Here is a 16,945-nt window from a genome sequence, read left to right on the forward strand (position 1 = left end):
CAGTGTCTCATGTTGGGTCTATCCAACAACATGTTCACCAACATATATCCACATTATTAATTTGGTATCTCTATACCATGATCCATAAGACATGATCATCAATTAATACATGTGCTGATCATATAAACAGATTTGTTCCACATATGATATTTGATCAGGGATCCTTTAGAAATAGTAACAAACAACATAAAGAGTCTCATGAAAGAATCACATATTCATTAACTAATAAGGAGTTATCTATTTCAAAGAACAATGTCGGATGAATATGTAAACATAGTGTGTGATACAATCATCTCTATAATTGCCTCTAGAGCATATTACTAACACTTACTTCAGTCCAAATGATTAGACATTTAGACGGTGAACGTTGACAGTGTTGGAAAATTCTCTACCAGGACTGGTATTCGAATTGGACAACCACCAGCTTCAGGATTGAACATCTTTCGCTAAGTAAAGGAAATGCGTATGTATGCGACATAGAGAAATAAAATATCTGACCCGTCTCTGATAGTGTTATTAACACATAGGAGTAGTAGTTTTTTAGAGGCATATTTGTTCGTTAACACGAATTGGAGGCTCGTTTAGTTCTATTCAATATTCATCTGAATATTCTGTTTTTTTTCATTGATACCTAAGTTACGTGCACGTACTAGCTTAACCACAGCATAATACTATATTAGGGCCCCTTTGATTTGGAGGAAAAACATAGGAATTTTAGAGGATTTCAATCCTATAGAAAAATTTCCTATGAAGCCCTTTGAAACAAATGATTGAATCCTATCTAATACTTTGAAATTCCTATAGAATGGACAGTTCTATAGAGATTTTGGAGGAAATTTAGTAAGAGCTTCAACCTCTTGCTAACTTTTCTTTGAGTCTATATCTCTCATCCAATTTCTGTGTTTTTCCTGTGGTTCAATCAAATGGTCGTTCCTGTGTTTTTCCTGTGTTTTTCCTGCGTTTTGCAATCCTCTGTTTTACACTTACATTCTTATCAAAATCCTACGTTTTTCCTATTCCTACGTTTTCTTAATCCTGCGATTCAAAGGGGCTTATGAGTTGTGCAGTATACTTTTAGGACGCTCCTCTCTTGCATCGTATACCAAGCACGGTAATAGACACTTAAAAAATGCAAAATCTAGAAAATCATCTTTCTTTTATCCCTAGATACTCTCTCTTTTACGAGGAAAATTAGTATCCTGAATAAGCTTAGGTAGTATTAAAACTCTTGAAAATCATACGCCCTCCGTTTTACAATATAAGGTTTTCTAGCATTGTCCATATTCATTTAGATGTTAATGAATCTAGACACATCCCTCCATTTCACAATGTAAAGCTTTCTAGCATTGTCCACATTCATTTAGATGTTAATGAATCTGTATCTAAATGAATGTGGACAACATCTAAATGAATGTGAATAATGCTAGAAAGCCTTACATTGTAAAACGGAGGGAGTACCTAAAAGTTTTATAAATTTATGAAAAAATTACTAGATATGGGTGGAGATATGAAATACATTTTCACTAAATCTCAAATCCAAACTCAACTTTATCTGAGAAATAAAAATGATAAACTTTAAGTGATAGTGTTCTATTACTTATTCAATATTTTTTTTTGTTACCTCCAAATAAAGCTGAGCTTGAACTTGAATTTTGGTGAGAATGTATTTCATATCTATATCTATCTTTATTAAATTTTCTATGAATTTACAAAACTTGTAACCATGATTTTCATGAGTTTCCACCACTTAGCTCGTTTTCACCGGTCTTCTTTTATATAGTATTGTAGTATTTGTTTTTTATTTGATGTTTTTAACTAACCATATAATGAAATAGAAAGAGTAATAATTTTTTGTATGGTAACTAAAAAGATATACTCCATCCGTTTCAAAATAAACGCAGTTATAAGTTTCCGTGTCTAATTTTTATCGTCCGTCTTATTTATTTTTTATGATTAGTGCTTTTATTGTTATTAGATTATAAAACATGAATAGTACTTTATGCGTGAGTTATGGTTTTTTAGTTTTTTTCAAAAGTATTTTAAATAAGACAAACGATTAAAGTTGGACATAAAAATTTATGGTTGTACTTATTTTGGGACGGAGGGAGTAATATTTTAGGACGGTTTGTCACATCCATCTAAAATTCCTAATATTTTTGAACGGAGGGAGTACGAGCAAGATACCAGAGAAAATATACGACAATGACATATTTGTGGTTTCTATAGCGACAAACCAACCCCTATCTAGCTTTGCTTCTCAAAACACAAATCCTTTTCACGATTCAAGGATCACCACTACAACACGCTAGGCTGACCAAAGAAAACTTTAGCTTCGTGCGGCCTGAAAAGCCATCCAATCCAATCCTAGATATCCACTACTGAAATCAGACCGCCAGCGACAGTGAGATTCAAGGGCAAAAGCCTGCAAAGCAATGAAACAAGCGTGAATATCCCGAGAAAAATATTTTGTGAAATCATAAAAATTATAAGTTCTCGTAGGATATAAAAATAAATGTCTAAAGGCCTTGTTCAGATTGTAGCCAAAATAAACCTTACCAAGTTTTAGTAATGCTAAAATTTTGACAAGATAGCAATATTACTAAAATTTTGGTAAGATTTCTTATGTATTGGCCAAATTTAGCAACAAACTAAACGTGGATATTTTTTTGGCAACTTTACTAAAGAAAATAGTATGATTGAAAATGACGTAAAGTGAATAGACCCTAAAATTTATCATGAGTAAATGAATAAATCTCAAACATCTTTATTTTTAATCTTACAGTATGTAAGTCATACAGAGTGAGTCTACCTTAACTAGTTAGATTTTTTGTGGTGGAACCGATTTACTCGATTTAAATTCTAAACTTAATATGGATACTCCCATTTACGACTAATTATTCTTTTAGTGATAGACGGCATAACCATAGACAACGAGGTGCTCGTGCTTCGTTAATATCAAAGATAAATTCTTTTAGTGATACGCGACGTAACTATCGATAAGTGATATGCGACGTAAACATCGATAGCTAACGCCCGTAGTGACTATGTCAATATTAAGATATACCGGTCCATTTTTCGGAGATGAAAATGTGGCCATGGTATTCCGTCAATATTAAGATATGGTTGCTCAGTCTTTTGGAGGTGTGACCGTGGTGACTTCATTTAAATTAAGATAAACTAGCATAGTTTTTCGAATATAATCATAGGGGTAAGATATACATGTATGTTTTCATATGTGTGCGCGTGCTTCTTTCAAAAAAAAAAAAAGCAAGCCACAGCCGCTGACCGTTACCGGGTTCCGGGTCACTGGACCCGCCACCCAGGACCCGGTTTCCTCCTCTCCTCCAACGTGCGAGCCGTGACCCCGGGCACCGGGGCCCACTCAACGTCACCCGTGTATATCATCAGCACGGCGACCCACCTGCTCCGCTCCCGTGCGCTAGAGCCTCGTGCACCAGTGGCCTACCCGACAAAGTGGGCCCCACGAGACAGTGACCAGACACCGCGGTGCACGGGCGGGGGACGAGTGGTGGCATGGCGCGTAAATTCGAGCAAGAGAGGAGCCCAAAAGCTTTACAAGTACAAGACGAGACGAGCCCCCCTCCTCCCTCCCCTTCCCACCTTTCTTCCTCGCGCAACAGCAGCGGGGCGGGGGCGGGGCGCGGCTTGGCGCGACGCCGAGTGGTGCATCCCGTGATTTCGCCGACGTCTTCGCCGCCCGCGGGGCGGGGGGCAGCAGCAGGAGGAGGAGGAGGAGGAGGGGGGAGGCATGGGGAACGCGAGCGGGCGGGAGGAGGACCCCGCGGCGGCGGCCGGGGAGGGGGACGTCGAGGACTCGTCGGTCCGGTCCTCGGAGCGCGGCTTCCCGCCGTACGGCGGAGGGGGCAACCACGTGCGGCGCGCGTGCTCGGTGGGCGTCGTCGGGGGCGGCGGGGGCGCCGGATCGCCGCCCGGGAGCCCCGGCCGCTCCCTCTCGCCGCGGATGTTCGTGCCCCAGGTCAGATCACGAGATCCCGCGCCCTCCCCCTCCGTTTGGTGGCTCGTTCGGTTGGCCCAGTGGTTGTGCTCGGGCGCGTGCGTAGTTTTGCCGGGGATGTGGGTTGGGGTGATGTGGAGGTTCGACTGATTAGGTTGGTCTGGCTAGGTCCCAATGCGAGGACTGGTAGCGATCTAGAAGTGGCTCGGCGTTATCATAATTCACTTGTAAATTGGTGTTACCCTTTCTAGGATAAACTGTGTGATCTCTGTGCTAGAATAGGGAGAAGCATGTACCGTCACGGAATGTTGGTTGTTTGATTTGGATAATTAGATGCCTGCTTGCTAGTAGTTTATATGATTGTTTGTGACTACAATGCAGCAAAAAAATCATCTTCAATTCACTATCATGCTTGCAAACTTTGATTGGTTATTCCTATGTGGTACATCGTTCGAGATTAGCTCCTTGCCAAGACAGTTGAACTGTGCAGCTCAAAAGGGAGGCTTCACTGTGGTAAATTATAGTTGCTTGGTCTTGTATTTGAAGAAAAAAAATCATGGGTTTTGCTGTTTTATTTGAAGCTCTGGTCATGCTTACAAACTGAATGATTATTTGTAGTATTCTCACTTGTTCCTTGTCTTGTGATTAATTTAGATGGTGTAATGTTGATGAGGGAAGTTCGTGATGTGAATGATGTTTCCGTGGGTTCATTTCATATGGTTTGCTCTCATTTACAGCACTTTCAGATAACCTAAATAAATCGATGTTTATTTTCAAAATGAATTGGTCTTGTTTACTACAATCCTATGTTTAGTTGTGTTTAAAAATTCGATGTTTTCAAATTTTAAATGCACTGGATAGTATGTTTGGTTGGGGCCTGGCTACATAATGTATAACTTTTCTAATACTTCTGTTAGATTAGATTGATGTTCCGTTCACCTTCCATCAATTTTTCTAGAGCACCATCTGTTGTTCCTGAAGATGTATACAAACCTAATTTCCTTTTATGCTGTGTTTCTTGATGATCTTATTGCCCGTGAAATCTAAATTTGTAGTCCAAAACAATCTTTTTTTTACATGCTACTCAATTATTCATGTGAAATAGTAAAATTGTGATAGCATCTCCCTTCCATCATCAGTGCAACTGTGCAACATCCTGCACCACCTCACACACAAAGATATGCTTTATTATGTGAAATGACATTATTACAGTAGATAAGACACTGCCAAGGTATGCCATTTCTTTAATTAGTTCAAATACAGTATCAATATATAGTCACCAGTAAACGCAATTAAGAATTAGCTATTTATTGTTGCTTGAGCTGTTGTGTTGAATATTTTAGTACTGTTGCCATTTTATATCCCTTGGATTTTGTATGCTGTGCCACTGTTTCAACTACTGCGGTTGATTTCATAATACTAGCATATTAGTATTGGTGGTCATTGATCAACAGATTAATTTATGACTGATTGTCCCAAATAAGTAAATATGGGGAAAATATCTTCTTTATATTATAGAATTGTCTATAGTTTTTACCTAGATTTAGTGAATCTTTTTTTTTCTTTTCCTTGAAAATAGGTATGCACAGTTTTTTCTTTCTTTCTGTTCAACATGGCATTCAGGCCAGCAGTTCTATCACTTGCTTCATTCTTGTGGTATTCGTATTCCCCCATTGCTTACATTCTTGTGGTATTCGTATTCCCCCATTGCTTTCATATTTGCTCTTGCTGCTACTTGGGTAGTTTTTGTTCTAATCATTGGGCAAATGACAGTTCAGTTTTTTTACCTATACTCACAGGAGTGGTCTATCTTGCTGCATTTTCTTAAATATGTATACGTGTGCAAACTCTAGATCTATGATTTACATTCTTCTTATGTTTCCATATTTCTTTCACATTATTTTTGCTTCAAATTGGACTACTCTGTTCAGCAACACGAATGGTAGTTCCATTATTTTTCCTTTTGTGACACGACGGTTCTAACTTTGGCATGTTATATTCTTTCATTCATATGGCACCAATTTTGTGTGGTCTGTAATCATATTATAGAATGCGATTGGTGTACATCATAGCTTGTATGACGAGTATACTTGTTATAGGAATATTTTATATTCTGACAATACTTTACTGCTTATGTCTTGATTGCATGTGTTCCAAGATCATTTTTCCATCTGATATAGGTTTTAGTAACTCTTACAAATCACACCATGCCCAAATACAATTTTGACCATGATATTTCTGGGCATGCTATTTGGTTCATTTCTCATCTCTTTACTCCAAAAGTTCTCTGGTATACTGTTGTCCAACGTAAATTTTGTCATCTGTTTTGTTCAGAATGATTAATAGGTTTTAATGTGTTGAGTAAGAACTTTGTCAGTATATTGACTACTACAATATTGCAGACACCTGTGCCTCCACTCCAAAGAGCAGCTGATGTAACTCCAGTGTTCAACCGGATCTTAATGAATGAACAAGAAGAGGAATTTGATGGCCCCCCTCAAAAGGAAATTCCTGTCTTGATCGTGTGGACGCTTGGAGGAAAAAATGTATCTGTTGAAGGATCCTGGGATAACTGGAAATCAAGGTATAGCAATCAACTTTAAATCTCTTTTGGTAAAAGGGCAGCATCAGAATACAAGAACTTGATTCTGATAGTGTTTATATGTACATTTCAGGAAACCCATGCAGAAATCTGGGAAAGATCATTCGCTCCTGTTGATACTTCCATCGGGAGTTTATCGTTACAGATTTGTTGTAGATGGAGAAAGGAAATGTCTTCCTGATCTTCCTTGTGAAACTGATATCATGGGCAACGCTGTTAACCTTCTTGATGTTCATGTGAGTATATTGTTCTTTTGCACCAGCGATCTGAATTATGGTCACTGACAATAGAAAAATGCTAGTTTTGATGATGAAACTGATCATTCGAAGCACAACTTCATTTAGCTTAATCCAGGCGCTATAGGCTGTTCGCCAAGCGCTTAAACTGATAGGAGAGCTTGCTAAAATGCCTGCCTGTATAAAATTTTGTTCATTTCTGGTTCATGTATAAGCTTTTGATAAACATCTTAATTTTTTCGCTGGATAAATATCTGCACTTTCAGGCAACGCTAAACAATTTACTCCCTCCGGGTTGATAATACTTGTTGTTTTGGACAAGGGCATGGTCTTCAAAAAACAACTTTGACCACTATTTTCTATTATCATATGTATAGAAGTGTTAACAAATATATGATTTTATTGAAGTACTTTTTAAGACTAATCTATACATATAGTCACCATATTTCGAAGACGAATGTTTTAGAAATTATTCATAATCAAAAAGTTTAAAGTTTGACCTCACCCTTGTCCAAAACGACAAGTATTATCAGCCCGAAGGGAGTATATAATTTCATAAGCCACTGCTAATTTAGACAAGCCGCTGTTCTCCTGAAACAATTAAATTACATGACTTCAGCAGGCAATAAGGCATTCAGAATGACTAGTAAGGAACTCTTTTGACACTTAAAGAATAAGAAAGAAAGATAGGACTCTTTATATGCTTTTTCCCTAGCACATTAAGCCAGCAATTGAACTCTTGGCATGTTCTGTTTTGCCCTTTTGTTAAGATTGTACATTATGCATTGTTTTGTTGATGGTGTTGTCATATATGTAGGATTTTGTCCCTGAAAGTGTTGAGAGTGTGGCAGAATTTGAGCCTCCCCCATCCCCAGATTCTAGCTACAGTATCCAGGCACCCGAGGAAAAGGATTTCTCAAAAGAGCCACCGGTTCTTCCATCCCAACTCCATCTGGGTGTTCTCAACTCACAGAACTCTGATGAAAGTTGTGCACGGCCCCAGCACATAGTCCTCAACCACCTCTTCATCGAGAAAGGCTGGGGTGCCCATCCGCTGGTGGCCCTTGGTCTAACCCACAGGTTTGAGTCCAAATATGTAACCGTCGTCCTGTATAAGCCCATTGAACGATAGCATAGTCGCCCCCATGAAGTCGAAGTTAGCTTGACAACTCACTGCGGAACCAACAAGGGCGAGGCCTCGCTTCCTGTAAAAGCACTTCAGGTTCAGGAGTATTTCCGATAACTTGCAGGAACTTTGGTTGGTGTTGTACATGATGTACCATCATGATGTCTGGCGCCCTGGTTTGTTTACCTCCGAGGGGCCAAAGCATCATGAGTTTTTACATATCAGCATTTCGTTGTTATCGATGCTCAAGGTATGAAATGTGTAGAAAATACCACTTAGAACCGTGGAAATCCACAGAAATCTTAGGTGCCAGAGTTAGATCTTGTGATCCATAGATTCTTAATTATTTTGAACGATGCTGTTGTTTGTTCTTAATGTAATAAAAACAGAGGTGCTCATTTTACTACTACTAGGTGATTTTCCAACCTAGTGCTGTTGTTAGGCTCGAAAAAGCAGCAAAATTATCCGCAGTGTCATCCTGTTCCGCACCGGCTGGAATACTTGGCTGCTTCGCCACTTCATAAGTCGCTGCAAGAGTAGTGTGCATCAAGTTTGTGCGCACACGAGCAGAGAAAAGGATTGTGCGATGGGCGGCGACACTCACACCTGTCGTGCCTCCGGCTAGCTGTTGCAGACGCGTAGTAGTGGCAGTTTTGGTTAAAATCAACTGGGGAATTCAGTTTGGTTCAGTCAACTGGGGAATTCTAGAAGGCGTGCCTGCCGATGGCGCATCTCCTCCGGTGTTGGGAAACAGTTGGCGACGGTAAAAGAACCAGAAAAGGGGAGCCATTGCTGCTGGTAAGAAGTGTCAAATCTCTTAACACTCCACGGCCCCTCCATGATGCTCCATGTTGGTGCATTGTGCACTTGTGCAGTACCTCCCCTCCCAACCTCCCGTCCCATGGTGAAAAAGAAAAGGAGCGCTGCCGGGGCATCCACGTGGGGTGGTAACCAAGGAGTGCAGCCGCAGCAGCAGCAGCAGATGCAGCAAAACCCAATCGATTGGAGCGGATCATTTTAGCGTCGCCGCAGTGGCTGACTGGCTGGATGGCGGCACGCCCATCAATGATGCCTGTCTCCTCACGCCCTCCGTCTGCCGCACTGCCCCGCGCTGTCTCGAGTGCACAGGGCAACCGTCCTCGCCTCGCCCACTCCCACTCCTCTGCTCCATCTCTTTCACCATGATTCGGTCCGGCCCACCGTGGCGCCGGGGGCTGAATGAATGAACGTCGACGTTATAGTACGTATACTCGGTCGGCAGGCCCCCCCCCCCCCCCCCTCCGCTCCGCGGCTCCGCGCTCGCTGTCGCCATCGGTCGCTCGTCGCCACCTCGCGCCTGTGCGCGCCTGTGCTGCTGCCTCCCGGGCCGCGACGAACGCGGCGGTACGTGCGCGGCTAGGCCATGCATAGCTACCGCAACGCAAACCGGAGAAGCATGGCGCGCGCCAAGGCAGCGGTGAAAACTTTGTTGCTCGTTCCCGCGCCCTCCGTTGAAAAGGTTACGTCTAATCGTCTCACACCTAAGCGACGATCTCGCCGTGAGTAATTGCTCCAGAAATCACAAAAGCGAACAGTGACATACTGCTCTCTACGCTGCAATTATTGGTGCGCTACTCTGGCAGGATAGGGAACTATCGTCGGCGGCGTTTCATGCAGTTTTAGGGGCAGCCGTACGTGAGACTGAGATAGGTTCATCGATCGTCTTATAGCAAGTTCAATAGTATAGCTCACTACTAGCTCCAATTCATTTATAGCCAATCTAATAGCTAATTCATATAATAGTTGTTTACTATACTATTAATACTTGGTCCCACATATCATACACACATCATGTCTTGGAGTCTGTGCTATAGCTGGCTACATATCTGTAGCCCGCTGTTTTTCTCTCTCCTCTATTATCTCATTAAAATATGTTTCTAGCTGGCTTATAGCCTGCTATTGTACATGCTCTTACGGATCTAATCACCACGTACATTGTCCGATGAGGTCTCAGGAAGAGGTAATGTATTAGAGCACCCGCAATGGTAAAGTAAGGTGCTATCTATAAAACATGTACACCTCAACAATAGACTAGATTAATAGTAAACCACTTCAATGGTATGTCTACATGGGTATCTATAGCTCTCTAATCCATTGCCTCGTTTTTCTCTATAGACTATCTCCATGTTAGTAGATAGCTTTGCTCTCTCTCTTCATTTAATCTCTTCCAAGTAGAAAAATATGCTGACATGGATCTCTTGTAGAGAGCTTATAGATAACCATTGTGGGTGCCCTTATGGATGCATCCTGTGCAGTACTACTAATACAGTAGCTGTGGTTAATATGCGTTTAGATTCACGTGTTAGTGTCTATTGTACTAACAGAATTGTAAAGAATCCCTATTGAATGTGCATTATACTTAAGCTATCGATTTGAATTTAGATCATGTGCAGTATTGTTGATATAATAGCAGTAGTTTATATACGTGGTTTCATATCTATATATCACTGTATTGCTAGTGGTATTGTAGACAATCCCTATTGAATGTGTTTTATAGCCATCTATTCTGAGGGTTGCTTCCACCATTTTATATTATATATAAGACACTTTAACTTGTTTACTAGTCAAACTTCTTTGTGTTTGATTAAATTTATATAAAAGTATAGCAACATTTTCAACTTAAAACAAACATATTATCAACAATATATACAATATTAGATTTAATGAAATTAAATTGATGTCATAGTTGTTACTAATTTTGCTATAAATTGATCAAACATTAAAAAAAAGTTTGAAAAAAAGAGTAAAATATATTGGTGGTACACAAACTTATTAGGTGGATGCAATTTAGTAAATAAACATGTAAAATGCTTGTTTGCATGAACTTGTTTAGTTCGTGCGAACCAGAACCAAAATGGCTTGGCAATGTTAATTTTACGAAGGTGATGTTGATTAGTAGGATGTAACATGTATACGTGTAATGAGTATGCATAAAACGTGATATATTTATAAATTTAGTCTCTACTTTATTCTTCAGTGGAAATGATGAATTCCATATATTTCTAATCCTTATATCAATGCTTGGTTTTTCCTACTTTTTTTCTACGATCACTATATCACATTTTATCTTTTTATTGAAGAGGTGTATATCTAATAGCAACCTTCTCTGATATATGTTTGCGTAGTATCCTAATCAAGCCCTAAATCAATAATAAGGTTAGCCATGCAGTATCTTTTTGGCCTTTCTCTGTAGGCATCAGATAAGTTCATATATCAAAACGAGTATTTACAAGTTCGTGCAATAAATTGCACTCACCTGACAAGTTCATGTGTCGTCAATACAATTTACTAAGAAAAAAAATGTCTCTTTTAATATGAAAGGGATTGAGTAATCTGGAAGATCAGGAATGCAAATGAATTGTATTGCGAAATCACTTGCGACCATATTTAGAAATCTGATCCCTATAATCGCGGTCCCATATCGGTTTGTCTGACTGCCCTCATTTCTTCGTATATATGCCCTCATGCTAGATAGCTTTATCAAGGATAGCTTCATGAAACCAGGATATATTGGTGCAATTGCAGGAGTACAAAACTGAGCATAGCTGTCTATCATATATCATTACTGGTGTTTTTAGCATTATGGATTCTATATCTAGTAGCCGACCAATCGCTCGACCATAATAAAATCGAAATATCGAATGTAGAAAATGGAACACACGGTTACGAAAACCATTGAAACTTAACAGATAGACAGAGAGATGTTCTTGAACCCTTCTCCTTTGCATCCTTCTGTACTTTGTCATGACTCATGATCTCAGCATTGAATCATTGTTTTCTTTGTACGCTGTGTTTAATTACTATAGGTAGAAATTTCGGCACAAATTAATTAGAGAAAAACAGTAAGTCTGCGTAGTTGATCGCGCACATTAAGATGCAATGAGTGTAAATACATAGAACAAACCGTACAAGACATACTACAATCGTACTACTCCTTTCTAAGATAAACACACAACCACTCTACTTAATGTGCGCTAGAAATTAATATTCGACGATAGTCACGCATTATAACGTTTAATTAGCACTACTATAACACTCCGGAGTATGTACTGAGTACATTATACAACGGTTATTAGCACTGTAAGTTCATTAACTGACTGGAGAGTGCTAGCGTCCGGGCGAGAAGGAATCGTTCGGCAGCTCGCCCGACATGTCTGTTGCGCTAACCGGGCCGTTACCACCGAGCGCTACCGGACACCGCTGCACAGGCCCGCAGCCGGCCGGCACGCTCTCTCTCGCTGGACGCTGGCGCGCTCGCGCCCCCAGGCTTAGTACGTTCACGTACTCCTACTTTCCGGCCGGACTCGCGCCCGGGACGGCCACGGGCACGGGCCACCTTAGTAGCTCTCGCTCTCGCTCTCTCGCGCGTGCAAGTCTCACGGAGATCAGCCGGGAGATCGATCACCGCTCACCGAATCATCGCACTCACCCGGTCACTCGTACAGAAACACGGCCGGTACAGGTGCCGCGCCTACACCTACAAGTATACCACGCGAGATCATGGGCAGCGTACTTGCTCTGTTCCGTGCACGCGCGCCCCGCGGTACAGGTCGGCACGGGTGCTATATATATGTACGTTGAACCGTGGCGCCATGTACCGGCCGCGTACGTGCGTGCGCGTGCGGTGGTGAATGAATCAATGAACTGGTGGCTTGCCATATCGACCTCTCCGTCCGGTTGGTTTCAAAAAAAAAAAAAAAGACCTCTCCGTCCGGTGCGGCGGGGCGTGGGCGGTACGTACGGATGCCCGGTCCAAATTAGCCTAGGATTCGTTTCGACCTCGGAGTGATGGAGACTTTTCTTTTCTGCATGCCCAGCCACCCCAGCCACGGCCTCTTTCGCTTTGCTTTTACCCACTGTACGTATCCACATTCCTCACCGTCTCCTAGCTCCTCGTTAAATGCGGCCGGTGCGCTGCAATCCCCTGGCCTTTTCCTCTCGCACAAAAGAATCGCAACACATGATCAAAGCTACCTAAAGCACTTATCACCAGTACGTACTGGGATCAGTAGCTAATAGCTGTGTGTAATCCCCAAAAGGGGCACTCATCATCCTAGTACTCTCTATATAGTAGCGTACTGGCTATGTGCATGGCCGGTCTAAGTTGGGTTACTGCCGCAGAAAGGAAGATAGAAGGAAACCATATATATACGCATCGATCTTGTAACAGCCCGAGCTTCCATCTAAGTTTATAATCATGTACAACCGAGCCAAATCTACATACTCCATATACTTGCAGAGAAGGTGTAAACTTGAAGCTAAAGCAAAGAAAAGAACAGCAAACGCCTCATCATCCTAGTTCATGCCGGGGGCTGATATAGTAATTAAGTAGGAGTACCCCGTAATTAACCAATGTGTAGTGAGTTGTGTACTTTCGCCTGCCCCGGGCCCCGGGTAGACCCAAGCATTCCAAGACAGCACTGATGTAAAATCCGGCAACAAATATACCACTGTCAAGTGGTTGCGAGCTCCACGGATCGACGCACATGATTGCGATCATTATTCCTTAATCTCCACACTAGCTAGGCCCTCCCCATTCAAGCCTGCGTGCAGTAGCAGTAGCACTCCCTGTTCCCTGTCACGTTTAATTAATGTCACCTTAATTAACTATTACTCCAGCGCTGCACTGCCTGCCCTGCCTGGTGTGTGTGTGTGCAACGTTAACGCAGCTCAGCTGCTGCCTCCACTGCAAGCTAGCAAAGCGGCTTAGCTAGCTGCCACACTGCAGCAGAGTGCAGTTTAACTCTGATACACCCGGGACACTTCGCCCAGCTTTTGTCCCGTCTCTTCTAACACCGATGAATACCGGAGATGCCCTTCCCATTATTGTGATTGCCGCGGGGAGCAGCGGGGGCGATTCGGTCATTGCGCGCCACTCCACGCGCGGATTATAATGTCACCCACGCGCGGCCACGCTTCGCTTCGCTGCTTCTCGCTTGGACGTCGTTGACGGCGGCGGTCAGGAGGCGGGGAGCTAGTGCAATGCAGCCGCCGGAGTCAGCCCATCGCCACGGCGCGTCCTCGTCCTCATCCGGCGCTCAGCGGCGGCGGAGCGTCGGGTGCATGGCCGGTCTCCTCCGCCTGCTCTCGCCGTACCACCGTAGCCACCACCGGAAGCGCCTCACCGCCAAGAACGCCGCGCCGCCGGTGGTCTGCACTCCGCCGTCTCCACCGCCACCATTCAGGCAGAAGGTGCCGGTGGCGACGTATTCACCTTCGTCGCAGGGACAGCCGCCGCAGCAGCAGATGCATCCAGCGCCGACTCCGGTCCGTCGGCGGCGCTCCTGCGACGCGCCGCGGAGCCCGACGATCGCGCCGGAGCACCGCCGGGCCAGCTGCGACAGCCCCCGCCCGACGCCGCCGGCCATCGTCGCCCGCCTCATGGGCCTGGAGGAGTCCGCGCCGCCGTCTCCCGCCGCGACGACGCCGCGGCCACTACCGACTCGACCCCCTCCCCCTCCCCCGGAGACGGCGGCGGAGAAGCGGCGGAAGCTGCTGGGCGCGCTGGAGAAGTGCGACGAGGACCTCAAGACGCTGCGGCGGATCATCGCCGCCGTCCGCGCCGCCGAGATGCGCGCGGCCGCCGCGTCCGACGCCCCGCCGACTCCAGAAGCCACAGGGAAGGGATCAGACAACCGGTGGAAGGACGACGGCAGCCGCGACGTCGATCCGTCGCCGTCGCCGACACCGCAGAAGCCGCGGTCCGAGGAGCACTACCCGAGTCCTGACTCCGTGCTGGACGCCATCACCTCCCCGAGATTCCCATGCAGGAAACGGTCGTCTCCCTGCACGGATCTCGATGCAGATCGCAAGCTCAGCTGCGGTACCCCCGCCGTCGGATCGAAGATCGTGAAGCCCTCTCGCACGCTCGTTTTCTCGGGTACGTACACGCCGCACCTCTCCATGCTGATACTGCTCACGTATTGCATTCGCGAAGTACTCCATCAAGTTGTTAATTTTTTCCAAAGTACGGTAATTAGTGACAGGTCAACATATTTATGTATAGGCGACTATTGCAAGATCAAACCATGCAACGAGCTGCACGCCGTCGCCATGTACCACCACCCGGTGGTGGCCATCGAGGCCATACCGAGGTGGATACCGCCGCCGCCGCCGCCGTCGTCGGAGATCAGCTGGCGGCACCGGCGACGGTGGGGCCTCGAGGCGGCGGCGGCATCCGGGCGGAGCCGCGCGATGGCGGAGAGCGTGGGGGAGGTGTGGGGGCATGGCGCCGACGAGGAGCGGCACGAGGCCGGCCGTGTCGGCGCGGCGCTGGAGCGCGCAATCCTGCACGACCTGGTCGGGGACGTCGTCGCGGAGATGCTCGCGCAGTCGGCGGCGCCAACGCCGCACCCGTTCGTCCACGGCGCCGGCGCCGCCATGTGCAGGAAAAGGCTGGTCTTCTGATCGAGACAACCAAGCTAGGAATTGAACCGCTACAGCTAGCGCGCGTCTGCGAGTACGTCTCCAAGTCCATCTCCATGGGTGTCAGCCACTGACAAGCCCATGATCTCATCATGGCCGCCTTGAAAGAAAAGGATTCGCGACGCATTTGGCGTAGTACACGCTGTTGTAGGTGGAGGGCAATAAAAGTGATGCAACTCTTCACAAAATGTGGGAACTGCCTGTTGCTACTACCGTCCCTACGAGGATGGATTCTAATCTCTCGGGTGGAAGTCCACTCGTTTCTTTCATGTCACTTAAATAATTATAAAATAATTCTAAAAAAAATCACAAGATAGGTTAATATGTAATATATCACTTCACAAACATGCAAGTTCAAATTCGACTTCTACAAGTTGTAACAAACATAACAAATCAAACTTTAACTAGTATACGTATATTCACAGTCAAATTTGTTATTTTTGTTACAATTTATAGAAGTCGAATTTGAACTTGCATGTTTGTGAAGTGATATATTACATATTAACCTATCATGTCAATTCTTTTAAATTTTTTTATAACCATTTAGATAACATGTAGGAAACGGATGGACGTCCACCCAAGAGTTTAAAACAGTTTCCCCGTCCCTACCGATCGATGAGGTGAGGGCTCTACTACAGCTGCCCAGCAGGCAAGTAGTACCAACCACACAAAGAAGCAACTGACAACGGGCTCGATATGATTATGCTAGCTGCCAGGGTCTAAGTACACCAATAATCGGAGTAATCAAGATTAGTACATGAAACTTACTACGCTATAGTACTATTCCATGAGTGGTACAGTACAGTTTTGTCTGGATTTCTGAAAGTTCATCGAGATATGGAATATGTTCATTCGCCTTCATTTTTATTTTTTATTTTTGGTAAGAGTCTGCTCTTTCTTCCCTTGTCATAATCCTCAATTTCTGACGGAAAAATGCGGATTGCAGAGTGGCATGAGAAATGTTTGGGTGTGGCTAGGTAGCTTGGCACAGTTCAACAAATCTGAGAAAATATACACCACATTTTGTAGGAGTATTCGTTTGTGAGAGTACACCCCCCCCCCCCCTCCTTTGTTTGTGAAATAGTAAAAAAAAAAAGAAGTGCAGATTCTGAACAAAAGAAAAGAAAAGGGAGATGCTTGGAATTCAGTGATTGCAGCTGGTAGCTTAGGTGCACGGCAGGGCTAGGCCAGCTGATTGGAATATCCTGTACCTACGGCCTGTGGTTGCCTAGACTTTGCTCCATGCTTGCAGCGAGCTTTTGCGATAACTTTGCACGATGTGTCCTCCTATTCAGGGACCAAATATTTACCGTGCCATTGCCGCCAAAAAAACATCAGCACTGGCCTGCTAGTATCGTCGTATGGTGCAGGAAGCTAGCGGCCAACCAAAGTGCTAGTGTACTATACTGTTTTGACTGCTTGCCTCGACAAATCTTTCTGAATGAGCATGACAAATACTGTTACTTTTTTTTAAGGGCAAGATGCTAGTTAAACTTCAGTCTTCTCTTCAGGAAAACTTCAGAGAATCTTCATATTAGAAG

At 44.1% G+C, this 16,945-nt stretch overlaps 2 protein-coding genes across 2 annotated transcripts; both read left to right on the top strand.

Annotated features, from left to right (window-relative positions):
- The first annotated feature begins 3,619 nt into the window (after positions 1–3,619).
- On the top strand, positions 3,620–8,349 carry LOC4332663 (SNF1-related protein kinase regulatory subunit beta-1). Its single transcript, XM_015777463.3, has 4 exons — positions 3,620–3,997; positions 6,379–6,560; positions 6,652–6,814; positions 7,632–8,349. Exons 1-4 carry the CDS (start codon positions 3,770–3,772, stop codon positions 7,944–7,946), a joined length of 888 nt encoding a protein of 295 aa, XP_015632949.1. The 5' UTR covers positions 3,620–3,769; the 3' UTR covers positions 7,947–8,349.
- Positions 8,350–13,826: 5,477 nt separating this feature from the next.
- LOC107277387 (uncharacterized) lies at positions 13,827–15,673 on the top strand. Its single transcript, XM_015775615.3, has 2 exons — positions 13,827–14,859; positions 14,986–15,673. The coding sequence occupies exons 1-2, from the start codon at positions 13,962–13,964 to the stop codon at positions 15,384–15,386; spliced, it is 1,299 nt and encodes a 432-aa protein (XP_015631101.1). The 5' UTR covers positions 13,827–13,961; the 3' UTR covers positions 15,387–15,673.
- The last annotated feature ends 1,272 nt before the right edge of the window (positions 15,674–16,945 follow it).

This window comes from Oryza sativa, chromosome 3, assembly GCF_034140825.1.
Source record: "Oryza sativa Japonica Group chromosome 3, ASM3414082v1".
NCBI lineage: Eukaryota > Viridiplantae > Streptophyta > Magnoliopsida > Poales > Poaceae > Oryza > Oryza sativa.

Coding starts and splice junctions, on each gene's coding strand:
- LOC107277387 (XM_015775615.3), top strand. CDS start 13,962: ATGCAGCCGCCGGAGTCAGCCCATCGCCACGGCGCGTCCTCGTCCTCA. Junction 14,860..14,985: donor TCGCACGCTCGTTTTCTCGG/GTACGTACACGC, acceptor ATTTATGTATAG/GCGACTATTGCAAGATCAAA.
- LOC4332663 (XM_015777463.3), top strand. CDS start 3,770: ATGGGGAACGCGAGCGGGCGGGAGGAGGACCCCGCGGCGGCGGCCGGG. Junction 3,998..6,378: donor CGCGGATGTTCGTGCCCCAG/GTCAGATCACGA, acceptor ACAATATTGCAG/ACACCTGTGCCTCCACTCCA. Junction 6,815..7,631: donor TTAACCTTCTTGATGTTCAT/GTGAGTATATTG, acceptor TCATATATGTAG/GATTTTGTCCCTGAAAGTGT.